We start from the raw sequence: 26,874 nt of genomic DNA, 5'->3' as shown, positions 1-26,874 counted from the left end.
TAAATGTCTTTTAAACATTGTAACTGTCCCCACATCAACCATTTCTTCTTGAAGTTCATTCCACACAGGAACCACTCTCAAAGTAAAACATAGCCCCCCATATCTTTTTTTAAATCTTTCTCTCACCTTAAAAATATGCCCCTCGTCTTGAAATCCCACACCCTAGGGAAAAGACACCTATAACCCTCATGATTTTAAAAATTTATATAACTTTCTATGTCCAATGAAAAAGGTCTCAGCTCACCTTATAACTCAAACGCAACATTCAGAGCAACATCCTGGTAAATCATTACTGAGCCCTCTCCATCTTAATAATATCGTTCCTACAACAGGGCGTCCAGAACTGGGTGTAATACTCTAGAAGAGACCTCAACAGTGTCTTGTACAACCTTAACATAACATCCCAACTCCTATACTCAAAGGTCTAAGCAATGAAAGCAAGTGAGCTAAACAGCTGAACCAACTTATCAATATTTGACACAAACATCAAAGTTTGTGAGAAGATTTGTAGCTCGGGTGCTCGTTGCTGTGGTTCTGTTCGTTTTTGTTGCAAACGTTTCGTCCCCTGGCTAGGCGACATCATCAGTGCTTGGGAGCCTCCTGCGAAGCGCTTCTTTGATGTTTCCTCCGGTGTTTATAGTGGTCTGTCCCTGCCGCTTCCGGTTGTCAGTTTCAGCTGTCCGCTGTAGTGATTGGTATATTGGGTCCAGGTCGATGTGTTTGTTGATGGAGTTTGTGGATGAATGCCATGCCTCTAGGAATTCCCTGGCTGTTCTCTGTCTGGCTTGCCCTATGATAGTAGTGTTGTCCCAGTCGAATTCATGTTGCTTGTTGTCTGCGTGTGTGGCTACTAAGGATAGCTGGTCGTGTCATTTCGTGGCTAGTTGATGTTCATGTATGCGGATTGTTAGCTGTCTTCCTGTTTGTCCTATATAGTGTTCACTATAATGGAGAATTCACTACAAGGGTATACAGGAAAGCCACACGCACATATAGTTCTAGATCAAGTGACATATCTATGACTTCCAGACTTATAGTTAGACTGCATCTGATTGTAAACACATTGATAGAGATTGAACACTGCAATTAGCCAAAAACACTCCATTATCTTCATTGCGTGCAATTCTGGTCTTCCTATCGGAAGGATGTTGTGAAACTTGAAAGGGTTCAGAAAAGATTTACAAGGATGTTACCAGGGTTGGAGAATCTGAGCTACAGGGAAAGGCTGAACAGGCTGGGGCTGTTTTCCCTGGAGCGTCGGAGGCTGAGGGGTGACTTTATAGAAGTTTACAAAATTATGATGGGCATGGATAGGATAAATAGACAAAGTCTTTTCCCTGGGGTTGGGGAGTCCAGAACTAGGCCGCATAGGTTAAGGGTGAGAGGGGAAAGAGACAACAAAGAGACCTAAGGGGCAACTTTTTCACACAGAGGGTGGTACGTGTATGGAATGAGCTGCCAGAGGAAGTGGTGGAGGCTGGTACAATTGCAACATTTCAAATGCCTTTGAAATATGAATATGAATTGGAAGGGTTTGGAGGGATATGGGTTTGGAGGGATATGGGCTGGTAGGTGGGCCTAGATTGGGTTGGGATATCTGGTCGGCATGGACGGGTTGGACCGAAGGGTCTGTTTCCATGCTGTACATCTCTAGGACTCTATGGCTCTATATGGTGTGACTACCAGGATGGGTAGATTTTTTTCAACAAATGTTTTCTAAAAACTTTTCCTTCAACGAATATTTGGTGCATCATGACAGACTCCTTCCCAACTGTAATAAAAGTTCTGAAGATGTCATACTGGACTTGAAAACATTAACTCTCTCGCTCTCTCTCCTCAGATGCTGCCAGACCTGTTGAGTTTCTCCGGCATTCTCCACATTAGTAATCCTGAGGCCCTGGAATAGATGATCTGAATTTGTCTAGTAATTGTTCACTACTCACCCTTCCTCTGTGTGATTAAAGTTCTCAAGCTCAGTGATGACTTTTGCAATTTCCATCTTCAGTCTCTGCAAGAGAGAGTTCGCAATTAGGGTAAGGACCCTGGCAAGAGAAACAGCAAGAGGGACGTGGGATACATTCACTGCTAAATGGTATTTCAGAAACTTCCACAGAATAAGCTTTCCAACAAAGCTGTATCTTGGGAAATAAAAGGGAACTGGCAGCATAACTACTGAGTTAGCCGAGTGACGGGCAACACAGAGCAGAGACACATGCTTGTTTGTTTTTGAACTGGAGGACGATATAGAATGAGGTTTCCCAAGGGTCAGGATTGGAATAGTTGCGTCTTTTGATGTACATTAAGAATCCAGACTTGGATGTACAGGGCTCAGTTTTCAGTGTGCGAGGAGGATAGTGATAGGTTGACCAGAGGGTATGTGACAGAGAGAGAATGTAATAGACAGAAAGTAGGAAGTGACTCATTTTGCTCGGAAACATGGGGAGAGGCAAAATGCCTTCAAATCCCACCATGCCAGATGGTGACAATTTGAATTCAATAAAAATCTGGACCAATGTCAACCATGCACCCATTGCTGATTATTGTTAAAAACCCATCTGGGTCTCAAATGTCCTTTAGCGAAGGAAATCTGCTGTCCAAACCTGGTCTGGCCTACATGTGACTCAGACCCACAGCAATGTGGTTGACTCCTAACTGCCCTCTGGGTAATTAGGAATGGGCAGTGAATGCTGGCCCAGTCAGCAATGCCCTCACCCCATGAGAGAATGGAAATAAAGTTGGAATGGCATCCCTCAAATAAAAGCCTCCAGTGACAAGCTGGCTGTAGTGACTCTTTATGTTTTCAGGACAATCTACATGGATTCTGTTTACTTGATTCAATGGGCTGAATGGCTTACTTCTGCTCTGTGTCCCATTTTGGGTTTATTTATAGCTAAAACTAAAATAACTATTACTGCGTAATCCCTAGACATGTGCTTGGTCTTGGGTGCTGCAATGCAGACTGATAATAGTTTCTGGTCATGAGATGATATCCTGGCTTTTGGCCCATCCACGTATCGAACTCTTAAAGCAACAACACTCTTCAACTGATTGAGCCTCACTTACAACTTGTTTCAGAAAAAATGAGCTATGGAAATAGATGTAAACACATACCACATCTGCGCTGTGCACCACAGGCATGAGGAGAGAGAAAAAGAAGAGAAGTAGGTATGAGATGGGTGGTACGCTGGCTCAGTGGTTAGCACTGCTACCTCACAGCGCCCGGGACCTGGGTTCGATTCCCACTTCGGGCGACTGTCTGTGGGGAGATTGCACATTCTCTCTGTTTCTGCGTGGGTTTCCTCTGGGTGGTCTGGTTTCTTCCCACAATCCAAAGATGTGCAGGTCAAGTGAATTGACCATACTAAATTGCCCATAGTGTTAGGTGCATTAATCAGGAGTAAATGTAGGGGAATGGGTCTGGGTGGGTTACTCTTCAGAGGGACAGTGTGGCATGTGCCCGAAACGTCGAATCTTCTGTTCCCTAGATGCTGCCTGACCTGCTGTGCTGTTCCAGCAATAAAGTTTCAGCTTTACTCTTCAGAGGGACAGTGTGGACTTGTTGGGCCAAATGGCCTTTTCCATACTGTCGGCAATCTAATCTAAAAGAACAGACTAACCTGGATGTTATTGAAGGTGGAAGGGTAGATTAGAAAGGGGTTCTAAAGGGCTTATTTGGATCCTGTGTTTGACAAATTGAATGACAAAGGAAATAATCAATTAAGTTGCGACAAACGTTTATAAAGCACTATTCTGGCCAAAAATGAAGTATCAAGTCACACTCAGGTCATTATTAGAAAAGGTGTGACACTTTTAAGTGGAGGTCGAAAGGGTTTACAAGAATAGACTCTGGAATGCAGGACTTCATTTATATAGTACTGGGCAACACCAGAGCTGTTCCCTTCAAAGGAAAGAACGTGAGAGGATATGTGACAGCGATGTTCGAAGCATGAGGATAGGTAGAGAGTAACTGTTCCCACCAACAGCAGGGGGTTGAAAACAGGAGGACACAGACCTGAGGTAAATGGCAAAAGAAGCAACAGCAAAGTGTGCAAATAAAAGTTTTACGTAGCGAGTGGTTAGGATCTAGAGCGGCGTGGACAAGTTGGGCCGAAGAGCCTGTTTCCATGCTGTAAGTCTCTATGACTCTATCTGGGCTGCACTGCCTCAGAGTGTGCTGGAGACAGGCTCCATTGTGGCTATCAACAGGGATTTGGATAATTATCTGATGAGAAAACGATTTGCAGGGCTACTGGCAAAGTGCAGTACAGTAGGTGATGAGCCGTCACATAAAAGCAAAATACTGCAGATTGTGGAGAGTTGAAATAAAAACAGGAAATGCTGGAGAAACTCAGCAGGTCTGGCAGCATCTGCGGAGAGACAAATCATTAGTATTTGAAATATGAATGAATTATCTTCAGAATCCTGAAGAATGGTCATATTGGACCTGAAATGTTAACTCTATTTCTCTCTCTACAGATACTGCCAGACCTGCTGAGTTTCTCAAGTACTTTCTGTTTTTATTTAATTCGGGTGAGCTGTTAGTTGTTGCAGAGAGCTGACATGGACAGGAAGGGCCCAAAAGGTGGTAATTATTCAGATAATTATCCAACTCCCTATGGATAGCCACAATGGAGCCTACCTACACCTGAGGCAGATAGAGTGCTGCAGACGGTAAAGAAGGCAAATGGTAACTTGGCCTTCACTGCAAAAGGTTTCAAGTACAGGAGCAGGGACGTGTTGTTGCAGTTACACAGGGCCTTGGTGAGGCCACACCTAGAATGTTGTGGGCAGTTTTGGTCTCCTTTTCTGAGGAAGGATGCTCTTGCTCTCCAGGGAGTGCAATGACGGTTTCCCACGCTGGTTCTGGGGATGGTGGGACTGGCGTACGAAGAGAGATTGACTAGGTTAGCATTGTTTTCGCTGGAGTTCAGATGAACGAGGGGGGAACTCATAGAGACTTACAAAATTCTAACAGGACTAGACAGGGTAGATGCAGGGAGGATGTTCCCGATGGTGGGTGTGTGCAGAACCAGGGGTCACAGTCTGAGGATTCAGGGTGGACCATTTAGGATGGAGATGAGGAGACATTTCTTCACACAGAGAGTGGTGAGCCTGTGGAATTCATTACCGCAGGGAGTAGTTGATGCCGAAATATTGAATGTGTTCAAGAGATGGCTAGATGTAGCACTTAGGGTGAATGGGATCAAAGGTTATGGGGAGAAAGCAGGATTGGGCTATTGAGTTGGACAATCAGCCATGATCATGATGAAGGGTGGAAGTGACTTGAAGGGCTGAATGGCCTCCTCCTGCTCTTATCCTCTTTGGTTTAATAGTTTCCTTGCCATAGCCATTCAATGGATCTGCAATAACTGGCCATCCAGAAATGTTTGTACTACACTGCTGTACCAGATCTTATCTGATAAGCTCTGCAATCTTCAGCTCCTTGGTTTAAGACCAGGCAATGTTAATAACTGGGAAACCAGGTTCATGGAAGAGCATTCTCAAGGTAATTCTAGCTCACTTGTCAAAGATAATCTTTATGTTCTGCACTGGACCAGACAACACTGAGAAGGCTGTCTTCCCTCATGGGGGAGTCTCGAACCAAAGGATCTACCATTGAAGATGGAGATGAGGAGGAATTTCTTCTCTGAGGAATTGTTTGGAATTGCCTCCCCAGTGAGCAGTGAGGCTGGGTCATGAAATATATTCAAGGCTGAGTCAGATGGACTTTCGATTGACAAAGGTTGTGGTGGGCAGCAGGAATCAGGGAGTAAAGTGGGGTTTAGGGCACCATTAGATCAGCCATGTTTGATTGGCAGAGCAGGCTCTTGGGGTCAAATGGCCTACTCCTGCTCCTATTTCTTATTAATCCATGTGATCTGGTCATCTGTCATTTGGACGGCTAACAGCTCGATAACTGATACTGCCATCTTGAAAGAGAACAATATATTCCCCAGTGATGTTATTTAAATATCTCTGAGGAACAGGCAAGGGGCAGCAATAGAAAGTTGAATGACTAAAGTATACCCCATTTTGGGGGTGCTTGCAGTTTCCCTGAGAAACATAAAACTAGGAGCAAAAGTAGGCCATTCAGCCCTTCATGTCTTCTCTCCCATTCCATGTGACCATAGCTGATCTTCTCTACATCGTGTTGCCGCCCTCTCCTTTAATGCTTTTAATATTTGAAAATGTATCAATCTCTTTCTTGAATATACTTAGTGACCCAGCTTCCACTCTGGTACTGAATTCCAAGGCTGACCACACTCTGACTGAAGAAATCCTAAATTAATTCCCCATATTTTGAGATTGTGACCCCCTGTTCTAGACACCCTGACCAAGAGAAATATCCTCCCTACATCTGGTGTGTCCAGCCCTGTTAGGACTTTATAAGTTTCAAACAGAGAATGTTGTGAAACTTGAAAGGATTCAGAAAAGATTTACAAGGATGTTGCCAGGTTTGGAGGATTTGAGCTATAGGGAGAGGCTGAACAGGCTGGGGTTGTTTTCCCTGGAGCGTCGGAGGCTGAGGGGTGGCTTAATAGGGGTTTATAAAATTATGAGGGACATGGATAGTATAAAGAGACAAGGTATCTTCCCTGGAGTGGGGGAGTCCAGAACTAGTGAGCATAGGTTTAGGGTGAGAGGGGAAAGATATAAAAGGGATCTAAGGGGCAACCTTTTCACGCAGAAGGTGGTGTGTGTATGGAATGAGCTGCCAGAGGAAGTGGTGGAGGCTGGTACAATTACAACATTTAAAAGGCATCTGGATGGGTATATGAATAGGAAGGGTTTGGAGGGATATGGGCCAAGTGCTGGCAAATAGGACTAGATTAGGTTAGGATATCTGATCGGCATGTACGAGTCGGACCTAAGGGTATGTTTCCGTGCTGTATATCTTTATGCCTCTATGACTCATCCTTCTCAACTCTAGTGAATACAGACACAGTTGAACCAAACTCTCCTTACAGAACAGTCCTGTCATTCCTGGTATCAGTATAGTGAACCTTCGCTGCACTCCCTCTATGGCAAGGATATCCTCTCTTAAGGAGGTAGATTAAAACTGCACACAATGCTCTGGGTGTGGTCTTACCAAGGGCATGTTTAATTATAGCAAGACATCCCTACCTCTGAACTCAAATCCTTTTGTAATGAAGGCCAACATACCAACTGCCTTCCTAAGTGCTAGCTGCACCGATCGGTTTACTTTCATTGGAGAGAAGTCAGAGTTAACGCCTCTGGTCAGAACGGTTCTGAGGAAGGGTCACTCGACGCTCTGGTCGGCATAGACGAGTTGGGCCGAAGGGTCTATTTCCACGTTGTGTATCTCTATGACTCTATGACCTGAAACGTTAGCTCTGGTTTCTCTGCACAGGTGCTGCCAGACCTGTTGAGCTTTCCCAGCCGTTTTCTGTTTTTGTTTCCGATTTGCAGCATCTGTTTCAGGATTTGTTTACTTTCACGACTGGTGTACAAAGGACACGTGTTCTTAAATGGTCCATGATCCCCCTCCTACCTGAATGTCGTTCTGCAGCTCTTCCTTATGCAAACGGACTCTCTTGATCTCTTCGTTTTCCTCTGGTGTGAGATCTGAGAACTCTGATAGGAAGAAGTGAGAGAGTACACTTAGATTATATCCACAAGGAGTCCGTTTTCGATGACAAGTTATACATTCACGGGCATCTCTGGCAAGGTTGGCATTGAATAAGTACCAGGATTTTGACCCAGCCACAGTGAAGGACCAGTGATATATTTCCAAGTCAGGATGTGAGTGGCTTGAAGATGGTGGTGTTAGATGCTCTCGAATTGCAGATGCAGGATAGACATTCTGTAGCAGTGAGTGTAACACTAGCTGCATCCACTCATGAAACTCAGCAGATATGGCATTGCAAATAAAACCAAAAAGCCAGTCCAATGATTTAGAGCTTGTGTTTAAAATAAACAAGGAATTGGATTTATACAGCACTTTTCAGGAGTTTTTGAGTAGATAAGGAGAACTTTTCCTCTAGCAGAAAATTCAAAAAAGAGAAAGGGCAATGATGGAAGATAGCTGATAATAGTACCAAAGGAGACAATAGGTTATTCCAATCGAACAAATTGTTATAATCTGGAGTGCACTGTCTTAGAGGGCATTCGGAGCAGACCCAATAATAACCTGGAAAAGGGGATTGCAAAGGCAATGATAACAAACAGCAAGGAGGATTGCGACTGGCTGAGTAGGCCTTTTAAAGAGCGAGTACAAAGACAATGGGACAAAAGGGTCTACTTCGCTGCTGCTTGATTCTACAATTCCAACCAGACATAGAGATGTGCAGCACGGAAACAGGCCCTTCGGCCCAAGCCGTCCATGCCGACCAGACATCCCAACCCAATCTAGTCCCACCTGCCAGCACCCGGCCCATATCCCTCTAAACCCTTCCTATTAATATACCCATCCAGATGCCTTTTAAATGTTGCAATTGTACCAGCCTCCACCACCATGACTTTATGACTCAACTTTGATGCTAATGCCAGAAAGGCACTTTGCAAACTTCCCAGCACGGGTCCAAACAAACGAAGCAACTTTTGTAAAATGTCTTACCTGCTAATCCTTTGGAGTTAGGTTCCTTCAGTCCAATTGACAGAAACCGCACAGTTCAAAACAAACACATATTTTTGCAATCAATCTCACTTCATCCTGAGCAAGTCTCTCTCTCTCTCTCTCCTATGATTAGTCCAAGGCTTACGGCTGGCACCAGAGAGTTCACTAGTTATAACCCAAATATGCTTTCTAAATGACTCCGTGAAACAGTCTTGAACAGTTTCAATAAGTTTTTTCCCTTAGATCGTCAAGTTGTAATGTCAGTCGACTGACCCCAGTCTCTGAATAACATCGCTGCAAAATCAATAGCGCTGTGTGGGAACTCACTCATCAATTGCATTCACATGTCGCCTGACTGGCAGTGGCTCAGCAGGACAGGTTTTGGTATATGTCAGCTGCAGTTTAATATCATTTCAAAACTCAATGCTCACAGACTCATAGTCGCCGCGAGGAAATAATCAACAGGGAACTTACTGATCATGCCCACAATGTGCAGAGTGCCGGGAAGTGGCTGGGACCGACCAAGTATACAATCCCGTCCAGCAACAGATTCAATTGGATCTCCCAGGAAAGCACTGAAGGTCGGGCACAGCCAGGCATCAGGACTGACTCTTGCATGTGAAACTATAAACAGCACAGAAACCCGCCCCCTTGCAAACCCGTGTCCACAATCAGTTCCTGGAACTGACACATCCTTTTTTATTCAGAATTTAATTCTTTTCATGTTGTAATGGGTACAATTGTACTTTCTCATTGTCTCTGGCGTACACAGTGTGCGTCAATAATAAACAAACTTCAAACGAGCAAAAGCTGGGAATCTTGCAGTGAATAACTCACCTCCTGACTCCCCAAAGCCTCTCCATCATCTACGAGGCACAAGTTAGGAATGTGATGGAATATTCCCTGCTTGTCCTGGATGGGTGCAGCTCCAACAACACTCAAAACATTTGACACCATACAGGACAAAGCAGCCCACTTGATTGGCACCACATCCACAAATATCCACTCCCTCCAACATTCAATAGCAGCAGTTTGTTCTATTACAAGAGGGAGTGCAGAAATTCCTTAGACAGCACCTTTCAAACCCCAGCCATTACCACCTAGAAGGACAAGGGCAGCAGATATATGGGATACAAGTTCCCCTCCAAAGCCACTCACCATCCTGACTTGGAAATATATCACCAGTCCTTCACTGTTGCTGGGTCAAAATCCTGGTACTTGCTCAATCATGGCATCATGGATTTACCCATGGCACATGGACTGCAGCAGTTCAAGAAGGCAGCTCACCACCACCTTCTTGAGGGCAACTGGGACGGGCAATAAATGCTGGACCAGCCAGCAATACCCACGTTCCGAAAACAAAAATTCAAACTATGCAGTGTTTTGTTTCATCTTAGGAAGGGTAGAAATTCCCAGCTCTCTGCTGGGAAGGCCATAACTATAATAAGCGATGGAATATGCAGCCAATGACAGTGCCAACTTTGGGTCATCACCTAAGCATCCAGTACTGTTCAAACCCAACATGGACCATTGGAGCAGATGTTAAATGGGTCGAATAGCCTGCTTTTGTACTGTAATTCTATAACTGCAACTTGCTTTTATATGACACTTTTGATTAGATTCGATTTGATTCCATTCCCTACAGTGTGGAAACAGGCCCTTTAGCCCAACCAGTCCACACTAACCCTCTGAAGAGTAACCCACCCAGACCCATTTCCCTCTGACTAATGCACCTAGCACTATGGTGTAATTTAGCATGGCCAATTCGCCTGACCTGCACATCTTTGGACTGTGAGAAGAAACCAGAGCATCTGGAGGAAACCCACGCAGACAATGTACAAACTCCACACAGACAGTCACCCAAAGATGGAATCGAACCTGGGACCCTGGTGCTGTGAGGCAGTAGTGCTAACCACTGAGCCACCTTGTTTGGTTCAATGGTGTCCCAGGCATTTAACAGGACCATTGATTTGGAGGAGCCAGTGTTGGCCTGGGGTGGACAAAGTTAAAAATCACACAGCACCAGGTTATAGTTCATCAGGTTTATTTGGAAGCGCTAGCTTTTGAAGCGCTGGTTGATGAAGAACCAACCGATGAAGAAGCAGTACTTCGAAAGCCAGTACGTCCAAATAAACCTGTTGGACTATAAATTGATGCTGTGTGAGTTTTAACAGGAGCATTGTCACACAAAACCTAACACACTGAGCAGCCTAAGAAAATGGGGAGACCATGGCCTAGTGGTATTATCTCTGGACTGTTATTCCTGAGACTCAAGTAATATCCTGGGGACTTCGATTCAAATCCTGCCATGGTAGATGGAATTTGAATTCAATAAAGAAAATCTGGAATTAAGAATTTAGTGATGACCATTGCAATTGATGGAAAAGCCTATCTAGTTCACTAATGCCCTTGAGGGAAGGAAATCTGCCATCCTTACCTTGTTGAGCCTACATATGACTCCAGACCCACAGCAATGTGGCTCTTAACTATCCTCTGGGATGGGCAATAAATGCTGGCCTCCCCAGTGACACCCCTCATCTTTTTCATTTCTTTTTCCTAACTGTGGTAGTGCTTATATTTTCCCCTCACCCCATGTTGTGTGTGTTGCAGGTGTGAGATACAGTGAGAGACACAAAGTGCACAAATCTTTATTCAAATTTCCACCACCAGGAAGATAGGAAACACCCAAGTGACTAGTGACAAGCTGTGCCCTTCACATCAACAGTGAAGGGGAGGGCAGGGATTAAATCAAAATAGAGTTGGAGGGGGAAATAATGCACTCCACTCCCTGCGGCGCCCACCTCTCCCTGATCCCCTGTTTTTTTTTCAGGATGTCTGGCACCCTTGTTTATTTTCTTTTTTTTCTTTGTTTTCTTTAACACCTGAGTGATCCCCTGTTTATTTATTTGTTTTCTTTTTCTTTTTTTTCTTTTACTTTCTTTTTTTTACTTTCCTTTTTTATATTAACCCACACACTACCGCCTAACTGCGGTAGTGCTTATTTTTTTCCCCAGCACCCATGGTGTGTGTGTGCAGGTGTGAGACACAGTGAGGGACACTAAGCGCACGAATCTTTATTCAAATTCCACCACCAGGAAGACAGGAAAACACCCGAGTGGCCAGTGACAAACACTGCCCTTCACATCAAAGGGCAGTGCTGTGTGATCAAAACAGTGAAGGGGAGGGTAGGGACTAAATCAAAATAGAGTTGGAGGGAGAAATGATGCACTCCACTCCCTGCGGCACCCACCTCTCCCTGATCCCCTGTTTATTTTTTTCACGATGTCTGGCACCCTTGTTTATTTTCTTTTTTTTCTTTGTTTTCTTTGACACCTGAGTGATCCCCTGTTTATTTTTTTTTTTTTTTTAGTTTTTTTTAGAGGGCAGTGCCTCTGGCTTTATTTTTTTTTTCTTTTTTTTTTCTTTTTTTTCCCCCTTTAACCCCCACACTACCACCTAAGTGCGGTAGTGCTTATTTTTTCCCCAGCACCCATGGTGTGTGTGTGCAGGTGTGAGACACAGTGAAAGACACAAAGTGCACCAATCTTTATTCAATTTCCACCACCAGGAAGATAGGAAAACACCCGGGTGGCCAGTGACAAACACTGCCCTTCACATCAAGGGACAGTGCTGTGTGATCAAAACAGTGAAGGGGAGGGTAGGGACTAAATCAAAATAGAGTTGGAGGGAGAAATGATGCACTCCACTCCCTGCGGCGCCCACCTCTCCCTGATCCCCTGTTTATTTTTTTCACAATGTCTGGCACCCTTGTTTATTTTCTTTTTTTTCTTTGTTTTCTTTGACACCTGAGTGATCCCCTGTTTATATTGGTCAGCCATAGCTTTCTGACTGGCTCAGGTTAACAATCCCAATCAAGGATTGGTTAGTCAACAAGATCCACCTGGTTCCAATCACTACCACTGGAAGCTCCCTCGTGTGACACAGAATTACCGTGATAAAATAGTGCTAGGGTAAAAGGTCAGCCGTGTCGCTGACTAGTGTGAGTTTTATTTATCGAACCTATGCTATTGTCAATCAACCTACAGGCACAAAATACAATGGGTAGAATATTGGTCTCAGTCTTGACTTAGTTAGCAGCACTTCCACCTCTGAGTCAGCAGGTTGAGAGTTCAAGCCTTGCTTTACCACATTCAGAGTTGAAGCAATGACTGTGTCATGATTAGGTTGGTAAGTGATTGGAGTGAATACATGGAGTAAAGTTTGGGTGAAGTGACGAGGAATAATGAAATGTAACTTGCTGACATCTCCAAAGACAAGATTCCAAAGAGCTCATCGTCTAGGCCCACCCCCTGTAGTGATTGTAATGAGGTCAGCCAGATGGACTTCATAGAATATGAGTTCCCCCAACTGGTGCTGTTGGACAGGTCCAATCAGGGAGCCCTGGCTGACAGGTATAAACAAGAGTGTCAGAGGTTCTGCTCACTCTGAGAGCTGGCTCTGAGGGAGATGGGGGAAAGTGAGGACTACAAAAGCTGGAGATCAGAGTTGAGAGCGTGGTGCTGGAAAAGCACAGCACAGTCAGGCAGCATCTGAGGAGCAGGATCAGTGTCAAGGAACTCTCCACGTGGAAATAAAGAGTGACTTGGTGACGGGATCCTGGCCTCTGTGGAGTTATTTCAGGACCCTGTGCAGTATTGAGGGTGTACTGCCCTGTCAGAGGTGCTAACCTTTGGATGAGATATCAAACTGAAGCTTGTCATCTTTTGAGATTGATTTAAAATATCTCACTGCACAAGACAGATAGGGAGAATGTTATTCTCTCAGAATCTATGGATCTTGTTTCCACAGAGGTCTGGAAAAGCTGGGTCATTAAAGTCTATTCAAGTCTGAAATAGACAGATTTGTAATCAGTCAAGGGAGTTAAGGGTAATGGGGAAAAGGCAGAAAAGTGGACCATTAGATCGCTACAATTTCAGTGAATGGCATAGCAGGCTCAATGGGCTGAATGGCCTGCTTCTGCTACCGCACCTTATAGTCTGATACACCATTTGGAGAAAAGCTGTAACTTGGCCAAAAGGCATTCCTCCACGTGCATGACTGAAGCAATGGCGGGTCGTTTACCTGATTGTCCCTTTGTGGGATCTTGCTGTGCCAATTAAAAAAAAACAACTGCCCCCACAGTGGCCGCAGTTCAGACGCGCTTCGTTCAGCTGCAATACTCTGGGAGAATGCGAAAGGCACTCTACAAATGCAGGTTCAGCCTCAGTGAAAGAAGGGAAATCCAGTGGCGGATGGTGGCTATGTGAACACAAAGGGATTATTCATTGCTTTGGTGGTGTTAACCACGGCTCTGACTCAGCCCGGCTTCACTGGTGTTTTCTTAGCCCGGTGTAAGAAAGGAAGCAGCTGCACACTGAGTGCAATCGGGGAACCTCACTGCAAAAATTCCAATCTCCCTATTCCCAGTCACTCTAACCCTGAGGTATCTGCTCCTTTTACAGGAAGCAGCTGTAAGCACAATGGGGAAAGTGACATTCTCAAAATGGAGGTGACACATTGCCAAATGTATACAAAGGAGCTTCTTATACAGGGTCCTGCCTTGGGCTAGGGTTGGCCCTCTGCCTGACATTGGGACTTGCTGCAGCCTAATAGGGAGAGATGGCGGCACAGTGCTAATCCAGTTCTAGGATAAAGTTCTGAGGCGATGAGTTCAAGTCCCACCATGATAGCTGCTTAAATTCAATTAATTTTAAATCGAATCAAAAGCCAGTCTTAGAAAGGGTCATCCACTGATTGGTGCTAACACCCCATCTTGTTTGCTGACATAGTTGAGGGGAGAAACATTACCAGGCCTATAACAGCCTAAGTCAGAGGGATAGAAATCAGCCATTCGGTCCATCAACCATCTGCTACACCACCCAAAGAGATCACGGCTAATTGTGTAATCCTCAATTCTACTTTTTTGCTTTTTATTTGATTCCCTTACTGATTAAATATCTATCTATCAGCCTTGAACAGATTTGATGTGGAGGAGCCAGTGTTGGACTGGCGTGGACAAAGTCACATGACACCAGGTTACAGTTCAACAGGGTTATTTGAAATCACAAGCTTTTGGAGCACTGCCCCTTCGTCAGAGCTGATTGTTCTTGGCTACCTTCGCCCCCCGCCAGCCCCATCCCCCTCCCATTTACTCTCCACCCTGGAGGTTCCCTGCCTTCATTCCTGATGAAGGGCTTTTGCTCGAAATGTCGATTTTCCTGCTCCTCGGATGCTGCCTGACCTGCTGTGCTTTTCCAGCACCACTCTAATCTAGACTCTGATTTCCAGCATCCGCAGTTCTCACTTTTGCCTTAATGACCCAACCTTTACAATCTTCTGTGGTTAAAAAAAATCCACAGATTCACTGCCCAGTGAGAGAAGAAACCAGATCTAAAATAGCCCGATTCCTGGTTGGAACTGTACCAAATTGTTCTACAAAGCTGTTCTGACCGTATACTATGAATTCTTTTTCTGTGGCTACCTCAGCAATTTGACTGTGCAATTGACATGAAGGTCAAAGTCACCCACAATGAATATACTGTCTTTTTCTAACCTGCCCGAATTATCGCCTGGTTTATTATCTGCCCTACCATCCAGATGCTGTTTGGAGACCTATGGACCACTCCTACTATTGTCTCCTTCCCCTTACTACTTCTTACAAATAGAGTCTACATCATCTAATCTAAGATCATTTCTTGCTATCATACTTAATCCATCTTCTCCTACTCTAGTTACCACATCACCATTCCTTTGAAAGGTCACATACTCCTGAATATTCAGAATCCCTACAATGCAGAAAGCATCATGTCCCCACTGACGCTCTTCGGAGCATCCCAGCCATAACCCTATCCCCATAACCTCACATTAAGCCTGACTAATTCATCTAGCCTGCACGCTTCAGCGCAATATAGCTTGGCCAATCCACCTAACCTGCACATCTTTGGATTGTGGGAGCAATCTGGAGCGTCCAGAGGAAACCTACGCAGACATGGGGGTTACACAGTCACCCAAGGCTGGAATCAAACCCAGATCATCGGTGCTGTGAGGCAGCTGTGCTAACCACTGAGCCACCATGTCATCATATTTGACATTTAGTTGCTAGCTTTAAACTTCAAATAACCATGTCTCTGTATTGGCTCCAAAATCACACCCATTACATTGTATTTATGCCATTAATTCATTTATTCTCTTCCATTTGCGTTGAAGTAAGGAGCCATTAATTTTGCCTAATTACCATGTTTTCCCCAGTTGACCCTACTTGCTGTTTTTTCCCCTTATGCTTGTACCCTGTGCCTCGCCCTGTCCCAATCTGTGTCATTATCTAAGTATTTATCCTTCAATGCCTCCAGATCCTCTGGCTTTGTAAACCTCCCGCACCCCCCTCTCTTTGATTAACTTAAAGCCCTCTCTATGCCCCTAGTAACTTAATTCATCAGGACACTGTCCCCAGCACAGTTCAAGTGAAGCCTACTTTTGCTCGATCTGAGACTCCCCATCCACAGCAGCGTGGGTGACTCCTAACTGTCCTTTTTATTGACCTCTTAAACTATTCACCAAGTGTGGAACAAATGCTAGCCTCAGAATTAATCTATATAACAATTTGGCAGCACGGTGACACAGTGGTTAGCACTGCTGCCTCACAGCGCAAGGGACCCAGGTTCAATTCCCACCCTTGAGCAACTGCCTGTGTGGAGTTTGCATATTCTCCTCATGTCTTTGTGGGTTTCCTCCCACAGTCCAAAGATGTGCAGGTTAGGTGAATTGGCCATGCTAAATTGCCCATGGTGTTAGGGGAATGTATATGGGTGGGTTACTCTTCGGAGGGTAAGTGTGTTCTTGTTGGGCCTGTAGGGAATCTAATCTAAAAAAAATTCATTCGTTTTGTTCATTGGACTGAAATATTCTGCATTGTTGTTCATTGTTTAGTATGTTGTTGCACACAACACCAATTGTAACCAAAGCACTGCACCCTATAACAGACTTCCAGATGAGAGATCTGCCCCTTTATGCATATTGTTGATATTACCCCCTGTTAGTGAGGCTGGTCAGATGTAAGAGATGGGAACATTCCCAAGGTCAACCTCAAGGGTGTGGAGGAGCAGAGTGGAGTGTTTCAAGGAGGGACATAGGGGTGAGGGTGGAGATGGGGGGGGTGGACTGTGAATTAAACTTGACTGGAAATGCATTAGTAATGCTCATGTTGTTCTGATGCTTGTTTGACTTAAAGAGAGAAGGCTGATTTTCCTCAGCTTCCAGGTCTGGAGTTAAAATTTCCAAGGGTTGGGTGTTTGAGTTGATGGCGTACAGCTCGTCGTTTTATAAATGACACTTTCTATTTCTGACACCAGGACCACCTGGATCCCTCTGGCTCAGTGCACGACAGACAGTTCCTCATCTTCAAACCACAATCATTCATCGCTTCCTTTTTCCGTCTGTGTCACAAAGCTCAGAGACATGTGAGAAGGCCATCCTCCCTCCCACTGTATACCCCAGTGACTTGAAGCGACACAAATTACTGTTGAATTTTAAAAAAAAACTACTGTAGGTCTTTTACTAAAATTGGTTTCTTCTTCTGTTTTCTGTTCATAGTAAGGTCGAACTCACCGCTCCAGAATATCAAGGAGGCAATTTTCTGAATTCATTCTCAGAAAGAGCAGGGATCGAACCCCGTACTATTGGCATTATTCCATAACCAGCCAACTAAACCAACTGGTCCTGAGAAAGGTCTGAGTTGCTGTAGCAACATCCACCTTTACCTATTGAGTCATAGAGTTACACAGCATGAGTTTTGGTCCAACTCGTCCATGTTGACCAGATATCCTAAATTAATCCAATCCCATTTGCCAGCACATGGTCCATATCCCTGCAAACCCTTCCTATTCATATGCCCATCCAGATGCCTTTTAAATGTTGCATTTGTACCAGCCTCCACCACTTCCTCTGGCAGCTCGATCCATACACGTACCACCCTCTGCGTGAAAAAGTTGCCCCTCCGGTCCCTTTTAAATCTTTCCCCTCTCACTTTAAACCTATGCCCTCTAGTTTTGGACTCCCCTATCCTGGGAAAAAGACCTTGTCTATTTACTAATCCATGCCCCTCATGATTTTGTAAACCTCTATAAGGTCACCCCTCAGCCTCCGTGGCTCCACGGAAAACAGCCCCAGCTGATTCAGCTTCTCCCTATAGCTCAAATCCTCCAACCCCATCTCATAGAGTCATAGAGATGTACAGCATGGAAATAGACCCTTTGGTCCAACCCGTCCATGCCGACCAGATATCCCAACCCAATCTAGTCCCACCTGCCAGCACCCGGCTCATATCCCTCCAAACCCTTCCTATTCATATACCCATCCAAATGCCTCTTAAATGTTGCAATTGTACCAGCCTCCACCACTTCCTCTGGCAGCTCATTCCATACCCATACCACCCTCTGTGTGAAAATGTTGCTCCTTAGGTCTCTTTTATATCATTCCCCTCTCACCCTAAACCTATGCCCTCTAGTTCTGGACTCCCCGACTCCAGGGAAAAGATATTGTCTATTTACCCTATCCATGCCCCTCATAATTTTGTTAACTTCTATAAGGTCCCCTCCTCAGCCTCCGACGCTCCAGGGAAAACAGCTACATCCTTTTAAATCTTTCCTAAACCCTTTTACGTTCCACAACATCCTTCCTAAAGCAGGGAGACCAGAATCGAATGCAAATCTCTGAGTTCTGAGGAAGGGTTATTGAAATGTTAACTCTGATTTCTCTCCACAGATCTGCTGAGCTTTTCCAGCAATTTCTATTTTTGTCCAAATCATATTTTTGTCTCTGATTTACAGTTTTTCGGTTTTTAATAAAGGCAAGCATATCAAACTCCTTCACTACCCTGTCTATCTGGGACTCCACTTTCAAGGAACTATGAACCTGCACTCCAAGGTCTTTTTGCTCAGTAACACTCCCCAGGGTCTTACCACTGTGTGTGTGAGTCTTGCCCTAAATTACCTTCTCACATTTAACAAAATTAAACTCCATATGCCACTGCTTGGCCCACCTGATCAAGGTCCCATTGTACACTGTGGTAACATTCTTCACTGTCCACTACACCTCTAATTTTGGTGTCATCTGCAAACTTACTAACCATACCTCCTATATTTACATCCAAGTCATTTTATATATCTTGTAACTTGGAGATATGGACAGTGATTGGAGAGGCTCCAATTTCTTTCTATCACCCGGCTGAACAGGAATCTGCCCTTATCTTCCTGCCATCATTGGCTTGTGTTGGAAAGATTTAGAAGTTGGTAATTGATCCATTAACCCCCCCCCATTTTATTGGCACATCTTTCTGATCCATCAAGTCCCTGAATGGGATTCAAACATGGAGCTTCTGATTGATATTTAAGGAACAAATGCATGTAATTGCGACAGTTTTACATTTCTTTTTGATTGTAAAAATGCAACAGGAAAAGTGGCCTGAACCACGGCTAACAAAAGAAATTAAGGATTGTTTTATGATAACTTTAGATCCAAAGAGGGTCTATAAAGTATCTAGAAAAAAGTAACAAGCTTCATGACTTGGAGCAGTTTAGAATTTAGTAAAGAAAGCACAAGAGGGGCAATAGACTATGAAATGAAATAGACCATTTTTTTGTTTGCGGGCTGTGAGCTTCGTTGGATGGCCAGCATTTATTGCCCATCCCTAGGTGGGGGGTGAGCTGCCTTCATGAACTGCTGCTACGGGTTGGTCCACAGTGCCATTAGGCAGGGAATTCCAGGATTTTGATCCAGTGACAGTGAAGGAACTGTGATATATTTCCAGGTCAGGATAGTGAGTGGCTTGTAGGGGAACTTGAAGGGGGTAGTGTTCCCATGTATCTGCTGCCCTTGTCCTTCCAGATGGAAGTGGTCATGGGTTTGGAAGGTGCTACCTGAGGATCTTTGATGAATTTCTCCAGTGCATCTTGCAGATGGTACACACTGCTGCTACTAAGCGCCGGTGGTGAAGGGTGTGTATGTTTGTGGTGCCATTCAAGTGGTTGCTTTGTCATGGATGGCGTCAAGTTTCTTGAGTGTTGTTGGAGCTGCACGCATCCAGGCAAGTGGGGAGTGTTCCAGCACACTCCTGACTTGTGCGTTGTAGATGGTTGGCAGGTTTTGGGGAGTCAGGAGATGAGTTACTTGCCACAGTATTCCTAGTCTCTGACCTGCTCTTGTAGACTATAATAGGCTAAGGAGCAAATAACAGACAGTAAAAGTTTGTATAAATGCGTCAAAAGGATTAGTGATGACAATTGTAGGTCCATCACAATCTGAAATTGGACACTTAATAATGGAGAACAGAGAAATGTCACAGTAATTAAGTGATCGTTTTAGTTCTGTCTTCACAGAAGACCACACAAATATCTTCTTGGAAATACTAGAGAAGCAAGGGTCTGTTAAGAATGAGGAATTGAAGCAAATTGGTATTAGTAAGAAAAAGTGTGAGAGTAATTAATGGGACTGAAAGCTAATAAATCCATCTGATTGTTTGTATTGTGAGATCCGACAGGAGGTAGTTATGAACATAATGGATGTGTTGTTTGTCATTTTCTAAAGTTCTGTAGGTTCTGGAACAGTCCTGGAAAATTGGAGGCCAGCAAATGTAACCTCACTGATTACGGGAGTGAGAACCATGGGAATTATCAACCTAGGCTAACCTATCCGAATTAGTCTAAAATCTATAGCAGGGAAAATGCTGGAGTCTATTAGAAAGCATGTGATAACCAAAGGCTTATGCCCAAAATGTCTAGTCTCCTGCTCCTCAGATGCTGCCTGACCTACTGTGCTTTTTCAGCACCACGCTTTTTAACAGTATATTAAGCCCGGCCTGACTTGCAGCTCCCAAGACTGCTGTGCTCTGTCATGGAGAATGTGCTGTTCCTCCCATTCAATGCCCTCATCCTCCTCCTCAGAAGACTGTTTATGTTCTCCCTGGTCCTCAGCCTCCATCACATCCCCTCACTACCTACTCCAACAGTGCGGAGTACAGCCCACTTGGATGATGTGGTACACTCTGCCTGGAGTATACTGTAGAACCTCAGCATACTGATCCAAGCAATGGATACCTCATCCTCATCCTCATCAGGTCTGTCGTGTACTCCCTCCATTGGTCCTGGTTAAACAATGGGCACCATTCTCTACATTGCACCTCAGGAAGAGGTTTGCATAATGTGGCACCGTCCATGGATGTAGTAAACAGCACTCAACTCAAGTATCCAGCCACACAAGATGCCTGGACCCTCAAAAGCAGCGGGAACATGAGAATTCTCAAGGACTTAGGCATTGCAACAGCTCCTCTGGTATTGGTTGCAAACTTCTAAAATGCAGTACTGATGGTGACAGATCACATGCACACTGCTGGGGTGGGACCCTTTTCTATAGATGGACTAACTCTACTTTAAGTGGAGGTGATTGCTTTCATGGTATTATCACTGGACTGTTAATCTAGAAACCCAGGCAAAGTCCTGGCGATCTAGATTCAAATCCTGCCAGGGCAGATTGTGGAATTTGACTTTTTTAAAAAATCTATAATTAAGGATCTAAAGATATTCATGAAACTATTGTCGGCTGTTGGAAAATCCCATCTGGTTCACTAATGCCCTTTAGGGAAGGAAACTGCCATCCTTACATGGTCTGGCCTACATGTGACTTCAGACCCACAACAACACGGTTGATTCTTAACTGCCCTCTGGGCAATTAGGGATGGGCAATAAATGCCGACCTAGCCAGCGATGCACTCATCCCATAAATGAAATAAAATAATTGGAACTTTGAGATTTGGCTTTATTCCAATGAATGCAGCACGAGACATGGCATAGCGAGAAAGTAGGAGGGGGGGTATGAGTTCTGTATACTCAAGTTCTGTAACCTCCATCTCCCAACTCACATCATGCAGGAAAGGCATCATTGCAGATGAGGGACGGACAGAACTGCTGTGCTTTTCCAGCACCACTCTAATCTAGACTCTGGTTTCCAGCATCTGCAGTCATTGTTTTTACCTTGCAGATGAGGGAGACCTGCACTGTACTCAGATGGAGAAAGAGTCAGTTCGATGCAGCCGAATGAGTGTTACATGAGTTTGGGAACAAACTTGGACAGAAAATGTGAAAACCCAATTCCCATCCAAGAGATTGAGACGTGGAATGGTAACTAGTGACACAGCAGCCCAGCTGATTTGAGCTCATAGCCACCATCAAAGAAATGAAGGAGCCAGTAAGGAGGACGTTTGATGCCGAGGGTAGATAGAATACCAAAACAGTGATGGATCCAGAAAATTCTGAATGGGTTCAGAAAAGATTTACAAGATGCTGCCAGGTTTGAAGGGAGAGGCTGAAGACACTCGGGTTATGTTCCTTGGGGTGTCAGAGGATGAGGGGTGACCTTTACAGAAGTTTACAAAACCATGAGGGGCGTGGATAGAGTGAAAAGCCAAGGTCTTTTCCCCAGGGTGGGGGAGTCCAAAACTAGAGGGCATAGGTTTAAAGTGAGAGGGGAAAGGGACCTAATGAGTAACCTTTTTTTAGCCAAGGATGGTGCGTGTATGGAATAAGCTGCCGGAGGAAGTGGTGAAGGCTGGTACAATTACAGCATTTAAATGGTATATGAATAGGAAGGGGTTAGAAGGATATGGGCCAAATGCCGGCAAATGGGACAAGATTAATTTAGAATATCTGGTCAGCATGGATGAGTTAGACCGACGGATCTGTTTACATGCTGTACATCTCTATGACTATCTCTATGATTAAGTGGAAAATAGCTAGAAAGGAGAAAGAAGGTAAACGGGGTTAATTGGTTGATTCTGTCAGAGAGAGACAGCACTGTGGCTGAATGGCATAAAGGTAGTCAATAAAGCTAATCCAGTAGCATAAACCCATCGAGTCTGCCCTGCCATCGGCTAGTCTGATAATCCTCAAGTCTACTTTCCTACCATTTCCCCATGATTTTTGATTCTCTTACTGATTAAAAATCTGTCTCAGCATTGAGTATACCTGCTGCGCCAGTCTCAGCATTGAGTATACCTGCTGAGCCAGTCTCAGCATTGAGTATACCTGCTGAGCCAGTCTCGACAGCCCACTGCAGTAAAGAATTCCAGAGGTTCACTACCCTCAGACAGACAAACCTCCTCCTTATCTCCATCTTAAATGACCACTTACTGTGAGATCATGCCCTCTGGTCCTAGACTCTCCCACCACCTTTCCACATCTACCCTGTCAAGTCCTTTGATAATCTTGGACGTTTCAGAGAGTTCACCTCCCAATCTTCTATATTCCAACCAGCACAGACCCAACCTAAATAACCTCTGCTCAGAAGACGGACCCTCCATATCTGGTGTCAGCCTTCTCTGGACTCTCTACAATGTTCGCATACTTTTCCTTTGATAAGGGGTCCAAATCCCATTCCAACTGAGCTTGCAGAGACCAGAATCCACCACAGTTGAATGTTCGCAGTGTGTCCAAACATGTGTGGAAGTTTTCCAGCTCAGTGGTGACTATTTGACTGGATCAGGAGCGAGTGAATGATGGCCACAGACTTGGTCTGTGGGGAGCTCACTGCTGGCACAGGCTGCCTGGGAAGGTAGTCCAACTGGGAAACCTCACAACCTTTGAAAAGTACTTGGATGACTTGAAATGTCATATCACTCGAGGCAATGGGCCAAAATGGGACTCATGTAGATTTAGAGCAGTTTTGTTTTTGTTGGTGCAGACTTGATGGTCCAAAGGCCTCTTCTGTACTGTATGATTCTCAGAAACCAATGGGCTATCTCACACAAGGTGGTCTGTAAGAGAGACCACACGTTGACTGCGATTAGACTTAGTGCATGGGGGGCTAACCAGAGCATGGTGATGAACATTCTGGGTCTGTATTTGATGGAGCTGGTTGAAGCCTACAGAATACTGAGAGGATTCGCAGTTCCGATATGGCTAGGAAGAACTGTTTGCTTAGTGTATGGATTTTTCTGTGGATGAAGAACAGGAGAGGCCCTGAAGAAGGGCTCATGCCCGAAACGTCGATTCTCCTGCTCCTTGGATGCTGCCTGACCTGCTGCGCTTTTCCGGCAACACATTTTCAGCCTAGAATACTGAGAGGCCTGGATAGAGTGGACCTGGAGAAGACGTCTCCATTCGAAGGAGAGACTAGGATCCAAGGGCACAGAGTGAAGGGACGACCCTTTTAAAACTGAGATGAGGAGGAATTTCTTCAACCAGAGGGTTATGAATCTGTGGGACGCATTGCCACAGAGGGCTGTGGAGGTCAAGTGATTGTGTTTAAGACAGAGAAGGATAGGTTATTGATTAGTAAGGGGAATCAAAGGATATTGGGGGGAGGGGGGGTAGAAGGCAGGAGAATGGGGTTGAGAAACATGTCAGCCATGATGGAGGGGTGGAGCAGACTCGATGGGCCAAATGTTCTTCTGCTCTGACATCTTATGGTCAGGAAAGGCATGGAGAAAGCAGAGGAGGAAGGAAATGACTAGATGGCAGAATGATAGAAGGATAGAAAATCATCAGCCAAACTCAGACCAATGCTACTTGTTTGCAGCGGGCGCTGGCACTCTCTCTGAATCGGTCCCTCCAGGCCATATCCAATCCAATCCAAAATGGCAAACCCCCTGGATGCAGCCCGTGCAATGTGACTCTCAGAGAACGAGGAGTTGGTCAGACAGTTTAAGCTACTGGAGGGAGCAAGCTGCATTGTAAATGAGTGGGGGGTACTTCTGTACCCAATGTGGGGTGGTTTGGGGAGAACAACCAGAGAGACAGCTCTGCACAGTGGCGGAATGTTGCTTCTTCTTATCGTGTGTTATGGGGCTCAATTCATGTGTCGACAGGGACACAGCCTGATCACCATCCCGGCAAAACCTTTCAATGTGAAAGATTCGGGGTGAGACTGCAGTGAACATCAATAGATTTAGATTATTATTGAATTGGACTTTCTAAGGTCTTGTCTACAAGAGAATCTCTGCTCACATTTACATTGCTGTCATTAATAAGCCTGGCAGATAGTGCGGTTAAAAGATGCAGAAATGCATCGCCTTCAGTTTCACAGGCCACATCCTGCCCAATGCATCAAACGTATCAGTAAGTGACTCACTGGAGCTTTAGAAAGGCTGGTTTATTGTGTCAAAGCTGTGTTTTCTGGACAGGCCTAAGCTTTGTCACAGCAGGAGGCAGCTAGCTTGCAAAGAAACCCTCTTTGCTTTGAAGTGGGCTGAACAAATAAGCAACTAAATAGAGAGACCAGATTTCTCTTTGAAAAAATCCCTCTTATTTCAACTTGACTTTGGGCGGCCAGTATGACTCATCCCTATAAATCCCCAGATAAAGTTGGGGGTGAGCTGCCTTGTTGAACCGCTGCAGTCCATGTGCTGTGGGTAGTCCCACAATGCCCTGACGGAGGGTATTCCAGGATTGTGACCCAGCGACAGTGAAGTGAAGGGAATAGGTTTGCACATCAGAAGGGAGTGTGGCTCAGGGAGGAAGTGGTGCCTTTCCCTTGAATCTGCTGCCCCTGTCATTCTAGATGGTAGCTATGATGTGGAGGAGCCAGTGTTGGACTGGGGTGGACAAAGCTAAAAATCACACAACACCAGGTTATAATCCAACAGGTTTATTTGGAAGCACTAGCTTTCGGAGCGCTGCTCCTTCACCAGATAGCTACCTGATGAAGGAGCAGCGCTTCAAAAGCTAGTGCTTTCAAATAAACTTGTTGGACAATGACCCGGTGTTGTGTGATTTTTAACTTCTTAATGCTAAAAGTGGCAGGTTTGGAAAGGGGTGTCTGAGGAGTCTTGGCGAATTGCTGCTGTGTGATTTTTTTAATTCATTCACGGGACAGGGGATCACTGGCTCTGTCTCCACAAGGACCATGCAGTGGAGTCACTGAAAGCTAGACGGTCGTAGAACAGATATTCCTGCACCAGGTAGGTGGACGAGGTTAAATCGTTCTTCCTGACTGGCTCCCATCTAGCTCCAAGAGGTTAGGATTTTATCTCCTGCTTGAGATGAGAATTATTTGCGTATGTGTCTGAGAGGGTTAATACTTGACTGAGCATTGTAAGTAGCCCCTTTGTGATGATCTCAAATGGCCTTGATCAAAGTCAGGAAGGAACTCGGAGGAGACAGACTCAGGCCTATTAAGCAACTGACACTGTCTGCAGCAAAGTAGTTGGTATGCAAATAACCAGTAAATAGTTGCAGTAATTTACTAAATTTCATATTGTTTAATCATAGAATCCCTAGCATGTGGAAGCAGGCCATTCAACCCATCGAGTCCACACCAACCCTCCCACCCTATTCCTGTATCCCTGCATTTCCCATGGTTAATCCGCCTAGCTTCCACATCCCTGGAAACTGTGAGCAGCTCAGCATGGCCAGTCCACCTAACCTGGACTGTGGGAGGAACCCCTTGCAGACACAGGGAGAGTGTGCACAGACAGTCACCCGAGGATAGAATTGAGCCCAGGTCCCCGGCGCTGTGAGGCAGCAGTGCTAACTGCTGAGCAACTGTGCCATAATTTAATTGCAATGATGGATGACAGGACTCTATCTGAAAAAGTGAAGCTGGTCAGCATTGTTAAGTGTTGAGAAGCTTTGGAGTACACATGGCAGGGTGGGGTAGTGGGGCGGGGTGGGGGATGGAATCTGTCAGTTCAGTTGGCTGGATGGCTGGATTTGCAATGTAGAATGATATTAACAGCATGGGTTCAATTCTCATACTGATTAAGATCACTATAAAGAACACTGTTTCTCAACCTCTCCTCTACTCAGGGGCATAGCAATCCTCAGGTTAAACCATCACCAATCATTCCCTCTCTAATGAGAGAGCAGCCCCTGTGGTCTGGTAACAACCTTACTTTTGAGGTGGTTAGGGGATGATGGGTGCGGTGAGGAGGGGGCATGAGGATAATGTCGGTGCTGCTAATGGCGAGGAGCAGGGTGGTTTATCCAAAGAGCACAGCAGTGAGGCTCATAAAACCTGACCCCTCTCTGAGACAAAAGCACAGCAAGAAGAGGGATAGCAGATAGACTGCGGGTAGAAGGGTCAAACTTGTATTTCTTCACCTCGACATGATAACGCAGCCCTGAGTTTCCTCATCGCAATCTAGAACAGTCTATTGCTTATCTTGACCTAGATCTGAACACTCCCTCATGAAATAATCAACTTCCCCTTAGTTTCATACATGTTGTTTACCTCAGCTCTGTTCCATGGTCATGAGTTCCACATTCTAACCACTCTCTGGTTTAAGGAGTTCCTCTGAATTCCTCATTGAA

At 45.0% G+C, this 26,874-nt stretch overlaps 1 protein-coding gene across 4 annotated transcripts in view; it reads right to left on the bottom strand.

Moving 5' to 3' along the window:
• Positions 1–26,874, bottom strand: part of LOC122542234 (cytohesin-3-like) — a 72,472-nt gene that overhangs the window by 31,396 nt on the left and 14,202 nt on the right. For 2 of the 4 annotated variants that reach the window (XM_043679758.1, XM_043679754.1), the window contains exons 2-3: positions 7,514–7,596; positions 1,944–2,008 (exon numbers count right to left, since the gene is read on the bottom strand). In XM_043679758.1, coding sequence (XP_043535693.1) covers positions 1,944–1,999 — 56 coding nt within the window. In that variant the 5' untranslated portion in view covers positions 2,000–2,008; positions 7,514–7,596. Of the gene's footprint in view, positions 1–1,943; positions 2,009–7,513; positions 7,597–8,578; positions 8,738–9,052; positions 9,444–26,874 lie in introns of those variants that run through there. The other 2 variants (XM_043679755.1, XM_043679756.1) reach the window with 2 other exon arrangements.

Source organism: Chiloscyllium plagiosum, chromosome 39 (assembly GCF_004010195.1).
Source record: "Chiloscyllium plagiosum isolate BGI_BamShark_2017 chromosome 39, ASM401019v2, whole genome shotgun sequence".
Taxonomy (NCBI): Eukaryota; Metazoa; Chordata; class Chondrichthyes; order Orectolobiformes; family Hemiscylliidae; genus Chiloscyllium; species Chiloscyllium plagiosum.
Note: the sequence above shows the minus strand (reverse complement) of the source record. Positions and strands in the feature narration are given on the sequence as shown.